At 41.1% G+C, this 17,591-nt stretch overlaps 1 protein-coding gene across 1 annotated transcript in view; it reads left to right on the plus strand.

The window, feature by feature from the left end:
• SLC9A9 (solute carrier family 9 member A9) overlaps nucleotides 1-17,591 on the plus strand; it is a 323,698-nt gene that overhangs the window by 145,527 nt on the left and 160,580 nt on the right. Inside the window, exon 9 of the mRNA XM_038417254.2 lies at nucleotides 6,584-6,672. Coding sequence (XP_038273182.1) covers nucleotides 6,584-6,672 — 89 coding nt within the window. The remainder of the gene's footprint in view (nucleotides 1-6,583; nucleotides 6,673-17,591) is intronic.

The raw sequence follows: 17,591 nt of genomic DNA on the forward strand, positions 1-17,591 counted from the left end.
CTGACCCATAACTATTTCACATTTGGTGACAATGTATACCTTCAAATCAGCGGCACTGCGATGGGTACCCGCATGGCCCCACAGTATGCCAACATTTTTATGGCTGACTTAGAACAACGCTTCCTCAGCTCTCGTTCCCTAATGCCCCTACTCTACTTGCGCTACATTGATGACATCTTCATCATCTGGACCCATGGAAAAGAAGCTCTTGAGGAATTCCACCATGATTTCAACAATTTCCATCCCACCATCAACCTCAGCCTGGACCAGTCCACACAAGAGATCCACTTCCTGGACACTACGGTGCTAATAAGCGATGGTCACATAAACACCACCCTATATCGGAAACCTACTGACCGCTATTCCTACCTACATGCCTCTAGCTTTCATCCAGATCATACCACTCGATCCATTGTCTACAGCCAAGCGCTACGATATAACCGCATTTGCTCCAACCCCTCAGACAGAGACAAACACCTACAAGATCTCTATCATGCATTCCTACAACTACAGTACCCACCTGCTGAAGTGAAGAAACAGATTGACAGAGCCAGAAGAGTACCCAGAAGTCACCTACTACAGGACAGGCCCAACAAAGAAAACAACAGAACGCCACTAGCCATCACCTTCAGCCCCCAACTAAAACCCCTCCAACGCATCATCAAGGATCTACAACCTATCCTGAAGGACGAGCCATCGCTCTCTCAGATCTTGGGAGACAGACCAGTCCTTGCTTACAGACAGCCCCCCAATCTGAAGCAAATACTCACCAGCAACCACACACCACACAACAGAACCACTAACCCAGGAACCTATCCTTGCAACAAAGCCCGTTGCCAACTCTGTCCACATATCTATTCAGGGGATACCATCATAGGGCCTAATCACATCAGCCACACTATCAGAGGCTCGTTCACCTGCGCATCTACCAATGTGATATATGCCATCATGTGCCAGCAATGCCCCTCTGCCATGTACATTGGCCAAACTGGACAGTCTCTACGTAAAAGAATGAATGGACACAAATCAGACGTCAAGAATTATAACATTCAAAAACCAGTTGGAGAACACTTCAATCTCTCTGGTCACTCGATCACAGACCTAAGAGTGGCTATACTTCAACAAAAAAGCTTCAAAAACAGACTCCAACGAGAGACTGCTGAATTGGAATTAATTTGCAAACTGGATACAATTAACTTAGGCTTGAATAGAGACTGGGAATGGATGAGTCATTACACAAAGTAAAACTATTTCCCCATGGTATTTCTCCCTCCCACCCCACCCCCCACTGTTCCTCTGATATTCTTGTTAACTGCTGGAATTAGCCTACCTGCTTGTCACCATGAAAGGTTTTCCTCCTTCCCCCCCCTGCTGTTGGTGATGGCTTATCTTAAGTGATCACTCTCCTTACAGTGTGTATGATAAACCCATTGTTTCATGTTCTCTGTGTGTGTGTATATAAATCTCTCCTGTGTTTTTTCCACCAAATGCATCCGATGAAGTGAGCTGTAGCTCACGAAAGCTTATGCTCTAATAAATTTGTTAGTCTCTAAGGTGCCACAAGTACTCCTTTTCTTTTTGCGAATACAGACTAACACGGCTGCTACTCTGAAACCTGTGATTATGCAAGGCACTGAATTTAGCCGTATAGAGTGGAAATCTGTCAGCTTCATGAAAAAACTCGCACAGATACAGACAGACATCATCTTCCTCTCCAAATGCAAACAGATGGACATCATACCGAAAGGACTGAAGGTAAAAAATCCATTACAATCTACATACCACACAGACTATGCTGACAGCTTGTGCCACACACTCTCAAGGAAACTGCGGAACCACCTGATCAACATCCTCTACAGCAAACAGGGAAAGATTAAGAATGAGCTCTCAAAACTGGATACTCTCATAAAGAACCAACCTTCCACACAAACTTCCTCGTGGCTGGACTTTACAAAAACTAGACAAGCCATTTACAAAACACACTTTGATTCTCTACAAAAGAAAAAGGACACTAAACTATCTAAACTACTATATGCCACAAGGGGCCACAACAATGGTTCCCGTAACCCACCAAGCAATATTGTTAATCTATCCAACTATACTCTTAGCCCAGCGGAAGAATCTGTCCTATCTCGGGGCCTCTCCTTTTGCCCCTCCACCCCCACGAACATGATACAGTTCTGTGGTGACCTAGAATCCTATTTTCGACGTCTCAGACTCAAGGAATATTTCCAACACACCTCTGACCAACATATTAACCCACAGAGACCTTCCTGCCAACACTACAAAAAGAAGGATTCTAGGTGGACTCCTCCTGAAGGTCGAAACAGCAGCCTGGATTTCTACATAGACTGCTTCCGCCGACGTGCACGAGCTGAAATTGTGGAAAAGCAGCATCGCTTACCCCATAACCTCAGCCATGCAGAACACAGTGCCATCCACAGCCTCAGAAACAACTCTGACATCATAATCAAAAAGGCTGACAAAGGAGGTGCTGTCGTCATCATGAATAGGTCAGAGTATGAACAAGAGGCTACTAGGCAGCTCTCCAACACCACTTTCTACAAGCCATTACCCTCTGATCCCACTGAGAGTTACCAAAAGAAACTACAGCATTTGCTCAAGAAACTCCCTGAAAAAGCACAAGAACAAATCCGCACAGACACACCCCTGGAGCCAGGACCTGGGGTATTCTATCTGCTACCCAAGATCCATAAACCTGGAAATCCTGGACGCCCCATCATCTCAGGCATTGGCACCCTGACAGCAGGATTGTCTGGCTATGTAGACTCCCTCCTCAGGCCCTTCGTTACCAGCACTCCCAGCTATCTTCGAGACACCACCGATTTCCTGAGGAAACTACAGTCCATTGGTGATCTTCCTAAAAACACCATCCTAGCCACTATGGATGTAGAAGCCCTCTACACCAACATTCCACACAAAGATGGACTACAAGCCGTCAGGAACAGTATCCCCGATACTGTCACGGCTAACCTGGTGGCAGAACTTTGTGACTTTGTCCTGACCCATAACTATTTCACATTTGGTGACAATGTATACCTTCAAATCAGCGGCACTGCGATGGGTACCCGCATGGCCCCACAGTATGCCAACATTTTTATGGCTGACTTAGAACAACGCTTCCTCAGCTCTCGTTCCCTAATGCCCCTACTCTACTTGCGCTACATTGATGACATCTTCATCATCTGGACCCATGGAAAAGAAGCTCTTGAGGAATTCCACCATGATTTCAACAATTTCCATCCCACCATCAACCTCAGCCTGGACCAGTCCACACAAGAGATCCACTTCCTGGACACTACGGTGCTAATAAGCGATGGTCACATAAACACCACCCTATATCGGAAACCTACTGACCGCTATTCCTACCTACATGCCTCTAGCTTTCATCCAGATCATACCACTCGATCCATTGTCTACAGCCAAGCGCTACGATATAACCGCATTTGCTCCAACCCCTCAGACAGAGACAAACACCTACAAGATCTCTATCATGCATTCCTACAACTACAGTACCCACCTGCTGAAGTGAAGAAACAGATTGACAGAGCCAGAAGAGTACCCAGAAGTCACCTACTACAGGACAGGCCCAACAAAGAAAACAACAGAACGCCACTAGCCATCACCTTCAGCCCCCAACAAAAACCCCTCCAACGCATCATCAAGGATCTACAACCTATCCTGAAGGACGAGCCATCGCTCTCTCAGATCTTGGGAGACAGACCAGTCCTTGCTTACAGACAGCCCCCCAATCTGAAGCAAATACTCACCAGCAACCACACACCACACAACAGAACCACTAACCCAGGAACCTATCCTTGCAACAAAGCCCGTTGCCAACTCTGTCCACATATCTATTCAGGGGATACCATCATAGGGCCTAATCACATCAGCCACACTATCAGAGGCTCGTTCACCTGCGCATCTACCAATGTGATATATGCCATCATGTGCCAGCAATGCCCCTCTGCCATGTACATTGGCCAAACTGGACAGTCTCTACGTAAAAGAATGAATGGACACAAATCAGACGTCAAGAATTATAACATTCAAAAACCAGTTGGAGAACACTTCAATCTCTCTGGTCACTCGATCACAGACCTAAGAGTGGCTATACTTCAACAAAAAAGCTTCAAAAACAGACTCCAACGAGAGACTGCTGAATTGGAATTAATTTGCAAACTGGATACAATTAACTTAGGCTTGAATAGAGACTGGGAATGGATGAGTCATTACACAAAGTAAAACTATTTCCCCATGGTATTTCTCCCTCCCACCCCACCCCCCACTGTTCCTCTGATATTCTTGTTAACTGCTGGAATTAGCCTACCTGCTTGTCACCATGAAAGGTTTTCCTCCTTCCCCCCCCTGCTGTTGGTGATGGCTTATCTTAAGTGATCACTCTCCTTACAGTGTGTATGATAAACCCATTGTTTCATGTTCTCTGTGTGTGTGTATATAAATCTCTCCTGTGTTTTTTCCACCAAATGCATCCGATGAAGTGAGCTGTAGCTCACGAAAGCTTATGCTCTAATAAATTTGTTAGTCTCTAAGGTGCCACAAGTACTCCTTTTCTTTTTGCGAATACAGACTAACACGGCTGCTACTCTGAAGTCAGGTGAATAGAATTCAGAAGCCAAGAGAATTTCTGCATTGCTGCATGGGAAAATCGGTTTTTCATTTTCTCTTTGGTGGCAGTTGTTCTTTGTGCCATTGTTCATATTTTTTTTCCTACCTCCTTCTTCTTTCTTCCATCAAAGGCACATTGATGCCATTCCTCACGTCTTCCCAGAAATGAAAAGAAAGAGAGACTTAAAGTACTGAAAAATGGTTTCGGCTGGACAATACTTTTACATCTAGCAGTCTAAAGAGAGTCAGAAAACTGAGGAAGGGCTAGTAAAAGAATCATGTTACTTTATTTAGTCTTTAGTCTTTTTATTTTTTCCTTCAAATGGTGTTTGCCATTTTTTAAATATTTCTTCTTACTTTGTCCTTCCTTTTTTTGCATCCTCATTTTGGTCCTAGGAAATGTTTCCCACTCTTCCTCAGTCATTGATACCCCCAATTTCAAACATCTGAGAGGCTTTGATTAGCATTCAGTATCTCAAATATTAATCTGAGGCTTCTACACACCAGCCAGTCCCATCCCCAGGATCACCCTCACCCTCCCTTTTTAGCCAAGTTTAGCAAGCAGGGCAATCCTATTGCTTGCAGTTTGTTCAGAATGCACGGCTCATTTGCTCACTGGCTTGAGTAACTGTGATCATATTAAGCCTGCCCTGCATTTTTTACTATTTATGAAACAGTGGATTATTTTACATTGGCACTGTTATTTTTGAAGCCCGTTACAATAAAGGGCTAGCTACATTTGAAACCTCCTCACTAAGCCTCTCCAGATTAATATTTACACAGATGCACCACCTGCTTTTTGGGGATTTCACCGTTCTCTCTTAGGCCAAGTGTGTGTGAGCTCCTATGCCCATGTGTTTTCTCACTGAAGTCAATGGAACTCCCTGAGAGTCCACCCACCAGGATCACTTTACATGAGCAGGGCCCTCTAGGCAGTCGTGTTTTCACTGGGGAAGATCCCAGGATCATTCCCCCTCAGTTAGTTGCAGCACACGTTTAAGAGAGAGTTTTCTTTTTTCCAGAGATGCTTTTGTACAGTCACCATTGGCCGCTTATTTATCCCCAGTTTTCCTTTTTTCCTCTATGTGGTCCCTTTGATTGATGTTTGTCTAACTTTAAGAGGCTATGTTATTAATGAATTTTTCAATGTCTTCAGTTGTTATACTGTGTTTATTGTATGATCAACAGCTCTAAGCACCTTAGTGTGGGGCTGGGAAGGAAGAGAAGCTTGAAAAATAATTAGTGTTACCGTATATGAGTACCTTTATATTCATGATAAGACTGTTGCTCCTTCTCTCTCCTCATGATCTCCCACAGGCTGGGGAAACATAATTACTGCCACTCAGTTACAGTCACTGACCCAGTCATTCTGGGCGACAGCTTTTTCCCACCAAAGTGATATTTTTAAGCTGGGATTTTGCTGTTTGCCTTGTAATAAGCAGTGTGCAAAGTGTAAGGCAAACAGACATGAAGATGGCAAAATGGCCTTCATACTGCACTCCTTCAGCACCCAGTGCTCAAAAATGCATTTGGGGGAGAAAAATTAACATTTTTCCTGCTCTTTGGCCTATGTCACAGTTTCATTATTTTTCTATATTTTTATGATCTTATAATTGAGTAACAAACTTAGATAACTGTCAGTCTGACCGTGATCACAGGTTGTTATAGACAGTTATCACTCTATATTAAACTGTCCAAGCAGATGGCAATGAAATGTCTGGGATGGAGAGAGGGGAGGATTTGCTAAGATTTCTATCAAAGCAAAATTCTAGTTTGTTTGAAGAACATTATTGTAAAACATACCTTAGCATTTCTCTATTACAAAAAGCTTTTAACACAATCTAATTAGTTTTTGAGCAGGCTAATCCTGCCCTTTGACTACTGCAAGGTAGAAAATAGAAGGAACTGACTCTGGCCTTTCTTTGCATTTCAGGAATTGTTGCAGTCCTTTTTTGTGGAATCACACAGGCCCATTATACCTACAACAATCTGTCACCAGATTCCAAAATGAGAACTAAACAGGTAGAGTACAAAAATAACTGACTTTGTCTCTTCTGGTGCTGTAATGAATATATAGAGGTACTGCCAGCATAGCTGGAAGGGTTTTCATTAATGCAAAGGAAAAGGCTTATGTCTTCATTACAGGAGAAGGATATTTGTAGAGATTTTGCCAGGAAAACATTAACAATCCTCTTGCTAAGCAAAAAAGTAATAATCTAGTCTTTGAGAGACCAGAAATATAAGATATCCATCTAGAAGATGAAAGGTATAGAGCTAGTAATAATTTACAGTAGCTTCCATCTGAAACTGTTGCAAAGCGTAGTAGGAAATCCAGAAGCTCTAGTGAGTAAAGATATAACAGTTTTAGAGACTGGGTTCATGTGAATTTTTTTTTTGCAAAGGTGTTTTTGGGCCAGCCCTCAGTCTCCAGCATTGGCAGATTTCTCTCCCCGCATGAAATCTGTGGCCTAGTAAAGAACATGCTGGTGACTGCAAGGTTCCTTTTCAGTGAACAATTTGGGAGGCAAGAAAAAGTCAGTTTTCTGTTTGGTTCTAGTAAAATGTCTGAGTCTTTCAATTGTATGTATTTTTGAGAACTTGGAGCTGCTTTCAGGAGTTGAGCCTTTGGGTCATGATTCACAAACACTTTGCAACACATCAAAGAACAAATATTAAACTGCCAAGTCACAGGACAGCTGCCACACACCTCAGGGAGGCCCAGCAAATCCCAGTACCCTTCAACCTTCTGTTCCTTCTCTCTGACAGTTTGACAGCTTGCACATCTGCTAGGACTCACTTCTGTACCATTTTGCTCTGGGGAAGTGAATAATATTTTATAATGTGGATCTTTTGTATCCATTTTTGTCTATGAAAACTTGTTACATTTTTTTTAAATAAATGGCTTAGAAAGAAGCCCATTCCCCTCAAGGTACTCTTCTTTTTTGCTTGCTTGCTTGCTTGTCTGGAACAGTCTTCCTCATTTCAGCTTCCAGAGAACTTGCCAGACAACTACCTCTCTTCTTTCCAATCCCTCCTCAAATCACCCTTCTCTGCAAAGCTTTTAGAAGACAACCACTGCTAGACCCCTTCACCAGCTCCAACTCATACAGATAGATCACTTACTGTTTGTGTCTGTTCTATTTTGTCTTTGACTGAACTATTTTGTAAACTAATTGGGGCAGGTACTCTGTTTTGTTTGTAAATCAGCAAGTACATTGCCATTTGATAAGTATTAATATGAGGTGATTGTTTTTCTTGAGCTGCATTTTAAATTGTTTGTAAGAAAATCAGTGGCTGAAGGGAAACCTCTCAACAAGCTCCAAAAGCTGAGCCAAGTATGAGGTTAGAAGATGACCTTCATGAATGGCTACAATGATGAATGTTTTAGGGCTTGTCTTCACTGCAGTATTAGCTTGAGTTATATACACTTGAGCTAACTCCCTCTCAAGTTATCCTAGCTCAACTGAGAACAGTCACTCTGAAAAGTAATATTCGAGCTGCACAGAGTGTTTGTATTTAGCAGCACAGCATGATTTTACAGCAAGACAGAGTAGCTTTATCTCTACCCCATGACCAGCTCAAGCATCAGCAACACTCAAGCTTTATCCCATATCCTCTCACTGACTAGTTAGCTTGAGTTTAAAGCGCCTCTTAACTCAAGCAAAAGATTTGTGTGTGAGCACAGGAGCAGGGTTAGGGGCAACACTTGAATTATACTTTGAGCTAACATTGTAGTAAAGACACGCCCTATTTGTGGCTGAAGGCTGGATACATGAACTGTGACTGCAAGTTGCAATGAATTATGTTACTTCAGATGGACAACTCTCAAGTGGATCAACTCAGCTCCTTCTTAACCACCTCTGAAACCGCCTATAAGTCTAATTCACATCCAACTACAAAAGGCCTTTTGAATACTTCAGTGCAGAGTGAAGTAATTGGCCCATTGGGAGTCAGGATCACTCTTCAAAATTCTCTACCTTGAAACAAATCTCTTCCATGCCAAAGATGGTGTGCTCTGTTGCATCTGCTTTTCAAAACCAAGGGGATGTATCAAAGCCTTAAGGGTGCTTCAGCTGTGGCAGCCTTGGGCCTATGCTGCCTATAGCTTTCATGTCCAAACACCCCAAATAACTGACAGCTCTAAAAATAAATCTACCAACAAACAACCCACTCTCTCGGCATCCTGCAGTACTCCTTCCCCATCTATCAGCAGTTTGGCATCAGCACTGCAGAATAACAAGGCATTTCCTACAGCTCCTAGGTTGGCTGCTGTGCTTGTTGCACTCCTGATGTGCTGGGGAGACTCTGTACCCCCAGTAGCCTTCCTAATAACTTGTCAGCTGGAAAGTATCACAGAGATGCAAAAATTGGGGGCGGGAACGGGACTGGATGAGGTTCTGCTCTTCTTACTATACATAAGGCTCTGGGGAACCGAGGGCTAACTCTGCTTGATAGCTTTGATGCAGTTCTCCTCTGGTCCAAGAGTCTGAAGTTGTAGCAGGATTTGTAGCACCTGTCAGGATGAAGGCAAAGCACCTAATTGCCCTGGATTCCACTTCAGATTTCTCAAGACTTCCTGCTACTCCACCTTCCTGCAAAAATCAATTGCTATTCAGGGCAGTGGTACTGGCATATATGATGAGACTCTTCTAGACTATTCTCCAGCAAACTGTATTAGCAGTTTTGGCAATCCCTGCACAGCTAAGTGGAGACGCAGAGCTGTCTCTCAGTGTGGTGTTCTGTCAATCACAGCTTGACTGGTTGCATTGGAAGAGTTTTCTGCATTCCAGGTATCTTTCAACTTGATGTACAAACTGCAGTTTCAGTGTCTATGCCTGTGACTTCAGTGCTAGGAGGTCTTTTTTCTTACTTGGAGAAGTTGGAGGAGTCTCCACACACTGTTTGCCTCTGGAGAGTCATTAAGAACTCTACTCCAAAGGATCTAAGTTTTAGCTCAAATCTCTGCTTTCCATTAAAGTGTTCTAAGGATAATATGATGGATAGTGATGTGGGTATCTGATACCACTCTATCAGCCAGGTACATAGATAGCTAAATAGCCATTTGACCACTGGAAATATGTCCACAACTTCTCTGCCCCGTTTCCCGAGGGGTGGTAGAATTCAGGCATCTGAAATGTTGACAATACGTGCCACAGGTATGATCAGAGATGGGGGGAGGGGAGAATATTTTGTCCCCTTGACCCTGTTATCCTCTCCTATATTTTTTTAATTCCCTCTTCTTTTCTTGTTTCCAACAATAAAAACAAATAATTTCCTAAGTTATTTTGTGCCCTCATATTCCTGCCATCAGCACTTTGAGCAATGTCCTTGAACCTTTAATAATACTGTGGGTTGAGCTTCTTGCATTGCTGTACATCACACCCTGTTCAGATGCTACAGATCTTCTGCCTGCCACTGTGGTGTTAGAGCAGGATGGGCTGTGGTCCCAATAGCATCAACAGCAATCTGACGGTGCAAGGTGCCTCTAAACAGGTTAAAATATATTATAATGGAGCCTAGTTTGCAGAGTTTTTTTTCTGCTTTCTACTTGTGTCCAGTTCTCAAAATGTAAAATTTTGAGCTAGTATCTGCTGTTGTCTGGTCTCTGTAGAGTTGCCTTAAGGCTTATTCAATCATATCATGTCACTGTAGCTAGCTTTGGATTTCTTCTACTTCAAAAGGTCTGTGCAGTGCAACCACATGGAATTTTTAATACTGTTACTCAACGTTATTGTCTGTATGCTGCATTAAGCAGTGAATCAAAATATGGATTATTGATGTTACTGTGGCTAATGCTCGCTACAACTGGTCTTCCCTACACAACCATGGTTCCATATGATGTCTCTGTTTAGGTGGGGAAAAGACAGTAATTTGTCACTTTAATAGAAGTTTGAATCACTTCACTCATGGTTTTTAATCCTGAAGTCCTTACTTAGTTTTGACACAGTCATTATTCTGGCTTAATTCTATATCAGATTCAACCTTTGGTCCACAGACCCCTGGGGGTCTACAGACTATGTCTAAAGGTTCCGTGAAAGGTTGTTGTTGCCACAGAACTGTGGTTTTTAACATGTGGTCTGCGGACTCCTATAGGTCTGCAGTCTATGTCCAAGATTTCCAAAGGGGTCCACACCTCCAATTGAAAATAGTAGGGGTCCGCAAATGAAAAAAGGTTGAAAACCACTGTTCTCGATGAAGCCAAATGGAGCTTTGCCAGAATAAGGACAGAGTAAAAACTTAGAAAGGACTAAAGGATTTGGCCCAGAATTGATTACTGTGGTTTAGGGGATGAACTTTAGTTTTGTTAGCGGCTGGAGATATTTGCTGTATCCTCAACCTGTACTGTAGATGCCTATTTAGATTGGGGGTATTGGCTGTGTTATCCTCAACCTGTACTGTAGATGCTTATTTAAAAAAAATATTTTAATGGACTATGAAGATCCTAAAGGGATCTGAATATCTTATGCAAAATATAGACATCCCTGGGGCTTCTCATTTTCTAGTAGTGAGAATTTAGCCAACACTTGCCATTTAGAAAAAAGGAAATTATCTGGTATAATATATTCCAACGTGGGCACCCCATTACCTCAAAATGTGAGGGTAGAACAATAATTAGAGAAAGGTAATTCAAATTCACAGAGGATTTCAAAATTTGGTTTTATTCAGACTTGGTGGTGGGCTGCTCTGGAGCTCCAGATCCCCAAAAGCCCTGTGATTGCCAAGGAGCTGGGTGGGTGAGCTGGCAGAAAACCAGGCAGGTCTCAGTCAGAACCCAGCCTGGTTCTATCAGAACCGAGTCAAAATCAAACAGTCTCCTCAAAAGGTTTTATTAGAATTTTTCTGTAACAATAATTATTTGAGCATTGGAGAGGATGACTGAGGATGGGTTAAGAGTTAAATATATAGGCCCCAATCTTCACTGGGATCTGTTATTCAATGGGATAAAGTGTAGACACTGAGGCCTGTCCCAGCAGATCGCGGTACAGGATTAAGACTATATACTGTAGTTTGGCTAAGAGATGACTAAAAAGGGTTATGGTAATATTTTATGATTATGTGAAGAATAGAAACTTGAGTTGGCTGAAAACTTTCCATTAAAATATTTATTTTGATGGCAGTTGCTTATTGATAAAAACAGGTTTCAGGTCTTTCAATTCCAGTGAAAACAAAACAAAAAAGCTTTTCATCTAAATTTTTCACAGTGGGGGAAAAGACCATTTCCTGACCATTTCTCATAGAAATGCTACAAACTGACAGGGAATTGTTCAGGGTGACACAAGGGAGGATAGTTAGGAGTCATGAGTTGAAATTCAGAAACAGGTAATTTAGTATAAATATCAAGAAAATCTTTTGGACAGTGTGATGTACTAAAATAGTCTACTAAAAATGTTCTAAAAAGAAAGTAATGGAAGGTTCATCCCTTAGGACAGTTTAAATCTAGAATGGACAAATTGCAGGACAACATATTATAGGGAATATAGGGTGAGAGAAACTGGATTATCTAATAGGTCTTTTCCATCTCCAATTTATACCATTCTATGATAAATTGTTTTTGAAAAGTTTAAGAGTATTGGCTAAACTAGTCAAAAGATAGAAAGTTTTTTTTTCCCATGGGAAAACTGACAAAAATTAAATTTGTAAGATGAAATGTGGAAGATGTAAAACAGCTGGAAAGTCCAACTCACAGAGGAACATGGGAATATAAAGCATCCAGGACTACAACTCCCATGAGGCATCATTTTGAAAATACCACTTTCTCCCTTTTTGGTGAGGGGAGGGAATGCAGCATAGGAATCCCTTGCCATGGTGTATCATGGAAGATGTAGTCCAGCCAGAGAGATTGGGCCGTAGAGAAGAATGGAAGTTTAAGGCAACCAAGATTACAACATCCATGGTTACAATGTGGCACCATTTTGAATTGAAATGTATTGGGATTTTTGGTATTTAATGCTAAATCAAAATTTTCTGCAGAGAACAGACACTTCAGGCAAAATAAATTATTTAGTCAAACCCCAGTTTTCCAACAAATACTTTTGATGGAAAATTTTTGACCAGACCTCCCCCCAAAATAATGTTTCTCTCAGACTCTCATGGACAATAAACCACACAATGGTGATTGAACCTAGTCCTAACTATGCAATTTCCACGATTACATGCACAAATAATATAATGTGAATGCAATTGCACCTCATTGGACATTCAGATGCATGTTTCCTTAATATGCAATCATGGAAAATGCATCTGTAAATCTGCCATGGAATTGCTTGAACAGTTTATGCGCACTATTGCACACATAACTTTAAAACAAAGTACACAGTGTTTAAGTTTTAATTAACTCTGAACTGGAGTTTTATATAAATTACTAACATTTAATTGAAAGACATAGTTTTTGTTTGCAGTAGATCTTTTACTCCCTCCCATGTCAAAAATAAAAAATAAAATAAAATTAATTAATTAAACTAAACTACACTTACCGGGGGATCAAAAAGCAGCGATCAACAAGCAGAGATCGCTCTCCCGTCGACTCCTGTACTCCACCTGAATGAGAAGTGCAAGGGTGTCTCCCATCTAATGTGGACCCCCTGATAAGTAGATCTAAGTATGTTGACTTCAGCTATGTTATTCACGTAGCTAAAGTTGCATAACTTAGATCGATCTCCCCCCATAGTGTAAACCAGGCCTGACCTTGCTCACCCCTGAACACACATACACACACAAAAACTTCTTTGTTACTTTCCCCCATGTCTATTTTGTTTTTCCTTTCCACCCTAAGCTCTTTATCCTTAGTTTCTCTTATGATGTGATTCAAAAATTATTTCCCAATTCCTTTAAATTCTTCTAATTTATTTTCGAATCCTAAAATTACCCTTTCATATGCAGCTGTTACTGCTGTATCTGCCCTCCCTCTCTTTTTCTCACACAGCGTCTTTCACTGCAGTGAAACCTACTAAGCAATGCACATGTATGATTATTTACTATGAAATATTATTGCTGAGTCTGGTCCTAAAAAAAAGTCTATCTGCCCTTCTACCCCTCCCCCCTCCAGTTTAAGCCAATCTTAATACTCATTACTGATCAAAACCAAGAGCTCTCTAGTTCACTTAATTCATAGAAAGAAAAGGAGTACTTGTGGCACCTTAGAGACTAACAAATTTTAATTAATTCATAGAGTTATTCTTAGGCAATCTTGCTCCTTTGTTACAATATGACAGATTATTCACTATTCTTACACTTCTGATATTGGACTGTCAAGCTGCAGTACCCAGTGAAAAAGCCGCAAATTAAGGACGGAGTGGCAGCCTTAAATCTAAATTATTTCATTTTTATTGATTTTAAATCACTGTTAAAATTATGGTAGCAGATTTTTTTTAAAAAAAGTCTGCTCTCCTTTCTGCTTTGCACAATATACATTATTATTGGCTGTGAAAATTCTCATGACTTTGCAATAATATGTAGTACGTGACATAACAATGGAGATATCTCTCACCATGATGTTGTGCTGTGCTACAGGCTACTTACCCTGACTAACAGGACACACCAGACAAATGGCCAGTGTAATTTTCCTCAGATATTGATACACAGGCAAAACACATCTCAGTTTCTTGGGTGAGAATTTCTCTATTAACAGTTTGTACCTTCTAGATGTTAGCTACACTGTGTCCTTTATTCTCAGTTTCCTGCATCTACTCACCATTCAGCTTTTATTAAAGGACCTATGTCATGTTTCAGTCGTCTGTAGAAATGTATATCAATATAGCTCTTGTCTTCAGAAACCAAGACTGTTACTTTAAATACTGTCTTAAGAAAAATAAGATCCCGAAAGTGTTGGTTAACATGGCTCAGGTTTGTTGTTTAATCCAATTATTCAAATACTCCTTTGAAAAATACATAATTTCACAATTTACTAATGGATTTGATTTATTTTTATTTTTTTAATGTGAAAAATGTTTTCGGGTGGGATTTTTCAAAGTGTTCTTCACTATTTTAACTCTGGTTGCATTGATTTCAGTGGCAAAATTACCACTGACTTCAGTAGGAGCAGAGTTAGGCCAACGCTCAGTGCTTTTGCATATCCCCCCTTTAGAGCTCAGTTTCTCTATTGCACCTACAATAGCGGTGTGGGGAGAGCTGGCAGCGACCTGATCATGGCTCTCTGATTGTATTCTGCCTGGTCCAGTAGTACAATTTCCCCCTGTACCTTTAACTTACACTGCTGGTGGAAGAGGTACTGCCAACAGATAGTCAAGCATGGTGGAACCTCCCCCATACCCCAAAATTCTGTTGTCATGTGAACTAGATTCTGCTGCTAGCTTGTGGTTGTTTTCTTTTGTTTTTGGGTCTGTGGCTAAGCATGATGATGTTAAGCAGGGAGGAGATGAGTCAGACTGTTGTGCTGAAAATGGTTTGAAGAGAGAGCAACAGATCACCTCAGGAGGGGGATACATGGGAAGGAAATGACTTGGATTAACATTTATGTTCTGAAAGGAGCCCAGGCCAGCTCAGTTTCTTAGTGGTTGGCAGTGGCAGTCATTTTCTGATGTCATTTTCTATTTAACAGCCCTATATATTCCAGCTGTTAGCTGTCACCCTATACTTCACAGAAAAGAGACCGTAGGCCAGGAGCTCATGCAATGCATATCTACAGAGTAGAGGACGAAAGGAGCAGAGAATTTTGCTTCCTGCAGAATCAGGCACCATCAAGGTTTAAGTGTTGGTAAGGAACCCTAAAACACCTCTACAACAGGGGAGAAGGTGTAAGGAAGTTACTGAAAAGGACAGAGAGGAAAAAGTTATTCAGTTTATAGGCCTGTATTCATTCCATTACTCTAATCTTTGTTTCTGCAGTCAGTTATGAAATAGTTAGGTGTAGCAAGATTGTAAAGAGAGCCCTCTGAAGCTCAATGTAATCACCTTGCTCAAATGCATTACTAGTTAAACAGTTAACCATATATTTACACTCAACCTGCTAGCAAACCCCATTGGGGATGCCTACCACTTAGACAAAATCTTTTGTCCTGAATGTTAAACTACTATATGTAAAAGATGTCATGTAAGCTCTGAAGCCGCACTTCATCTCTGAGATCTTATAGAAGCTAGACTTCAGAGTAAAGATAAAAGAGCCCAGCGCTGCAAAGACCCATGTGTGTAAATAACTTTATTCAGTGAGTACTCTAAATGTGGTCGATGGGACTGCTCATATGAGTGAAGTGACGCTACGGGTTTATGCCAAAGAGAACTCATATGCCCATGGATGGAGAAAATGATTTTAATCTATGATCTGTGATGTAGACATGATTCTGTCTTGAGAATTTCAAATGTGTCATTGTCTTAACAAAGAGATAACCAGAGTATGGTGAATTTTTAAGCAAGATACCCTTAATTCGTGTGCAATATAGCTCCAAGTTGTAAGGATTGTAAATTAAGTGAGAATCAGACTCAAAGCAGATAGTTTCTGTGTCATTGGTTTAGGTTGTGGATGGTGTTGGGTTTCCTCCCTCCTTCTACAGTGACAGTTTGGTATGAAATATGTGACTCAGAATGCTTATAATCAGATTTATTTTAATTTAAAAAAATTCATTAAAATTCAGGTAAAGAAATAAAGCATCATAGGAAACTTTACATATTTTTGTCTGCAAAAAAATGCTATCCAAACCACTATAATCCCTTGATGGATTTGAGACATGCAGCAAAATAGCATCAATATGGCCCTCAGGCTTCACGGTGTTCCATCTAGAATTACATATTTGCTTTTGGAGCAAATCTAAGTTTGGCAGCAGCTTATCATTTAACAAGTGAAGTATGGTGCCAGTCATGTCCAGAGATACTGCAAGGAAAATTTGGTGAATCCAAAGTATGGTTATAGAATAGTATCAGAAACTAACATAAAAAAGAACATGCAATATCTTGGCAGAAATTTTTAAAAGCCCAATTTATGCCTAGGGGAGCCAGAAGCATGTTTAGCTCATTATACTCTCACTGCAGCATTCTAATACCATGCTCCATCATTCCACTAAATTTTTCCTGTGTCTCAAGTTTTGATGAATATTTCTCAGTGGGTCTTTACATTACAAAGAAGGATAAAACATTTTCTATGTGTCTACTGGTTAAGGCTGTTTTCAACCCAAATTCTGGAGCAAAAATAAAATCAGAGAATTAACTGGAGCAGACCAAAAATTATGGGGTTCCCCAGCTAACATGTGAAATGAGAAGGTGGTGGGTAAGAAAATGTTTGCTAACCTCTCTCTCTGCAGTAAATGTAATTACAAATGCATGTAACAAATCAAACGTTCCCAAATTTGTTAACACAAGATCATTGCCCACATTGTCAGGCATATGAAGTTGCACCAGCCCAGGGAGATACTCATGAAGGGTTTGATTACAACAGAACAGTATAACTCTCAGATGCACAAAGGGAGGGAATCTGATGCTCCTGCACAGGGCAATTGAGTTTTACAGAGAGAGAATGTGGCCCTGGCTCCACCTCGTTTAGGGTGTCTAACACCCATGCAGAACTAGGCGACAGCAGCCCCTGTACACAGGAGAGTGCAGGAGCTGCAATTGTGACTGACCTCTGTGCAAAGATCATAAGAGCAGGGGAAGAAATGTTCCTTGTATCCCCAGCCTTGGCCCTCTACATTTGTGTAAGGGCCTGGTACAATCTTGCATGGCATTTTTAAGATGATAGGCAGGCAAAGTATTTAGTGCTAGGCCCAATGTCTGTACTGTGATGTGAAGATGTAAAGCACTGTATTCTTATTCAGAATAATACATTTCTAGACAATGTTTGCTGCCTTCTGTTGCACTACTGGATATTTTGGATCATTTACAGATAATTAGTTTACACTTTCACACAGAGTGACCACACAGATGCCAGGATTTATTGGTACACATTGTTCAGCGGTCTCTTGGATTTCAACAAAATAGAGAATCTAGTTAGGCTC

Source organism: Dermochelys coriacea, chromosome 9 (genome assembly GCF_009764565.3).
Source record: "Dermochelys coriacea isolate rDerCor1 chromosome 9, rDerCor1.pri.v4, whole genome shotgun sequence".
NCBI lineage: Eukaryota > Metazoa > Chordata > Testudines > Dermochelyidae > Dermochelys > Dermochelys coriacea.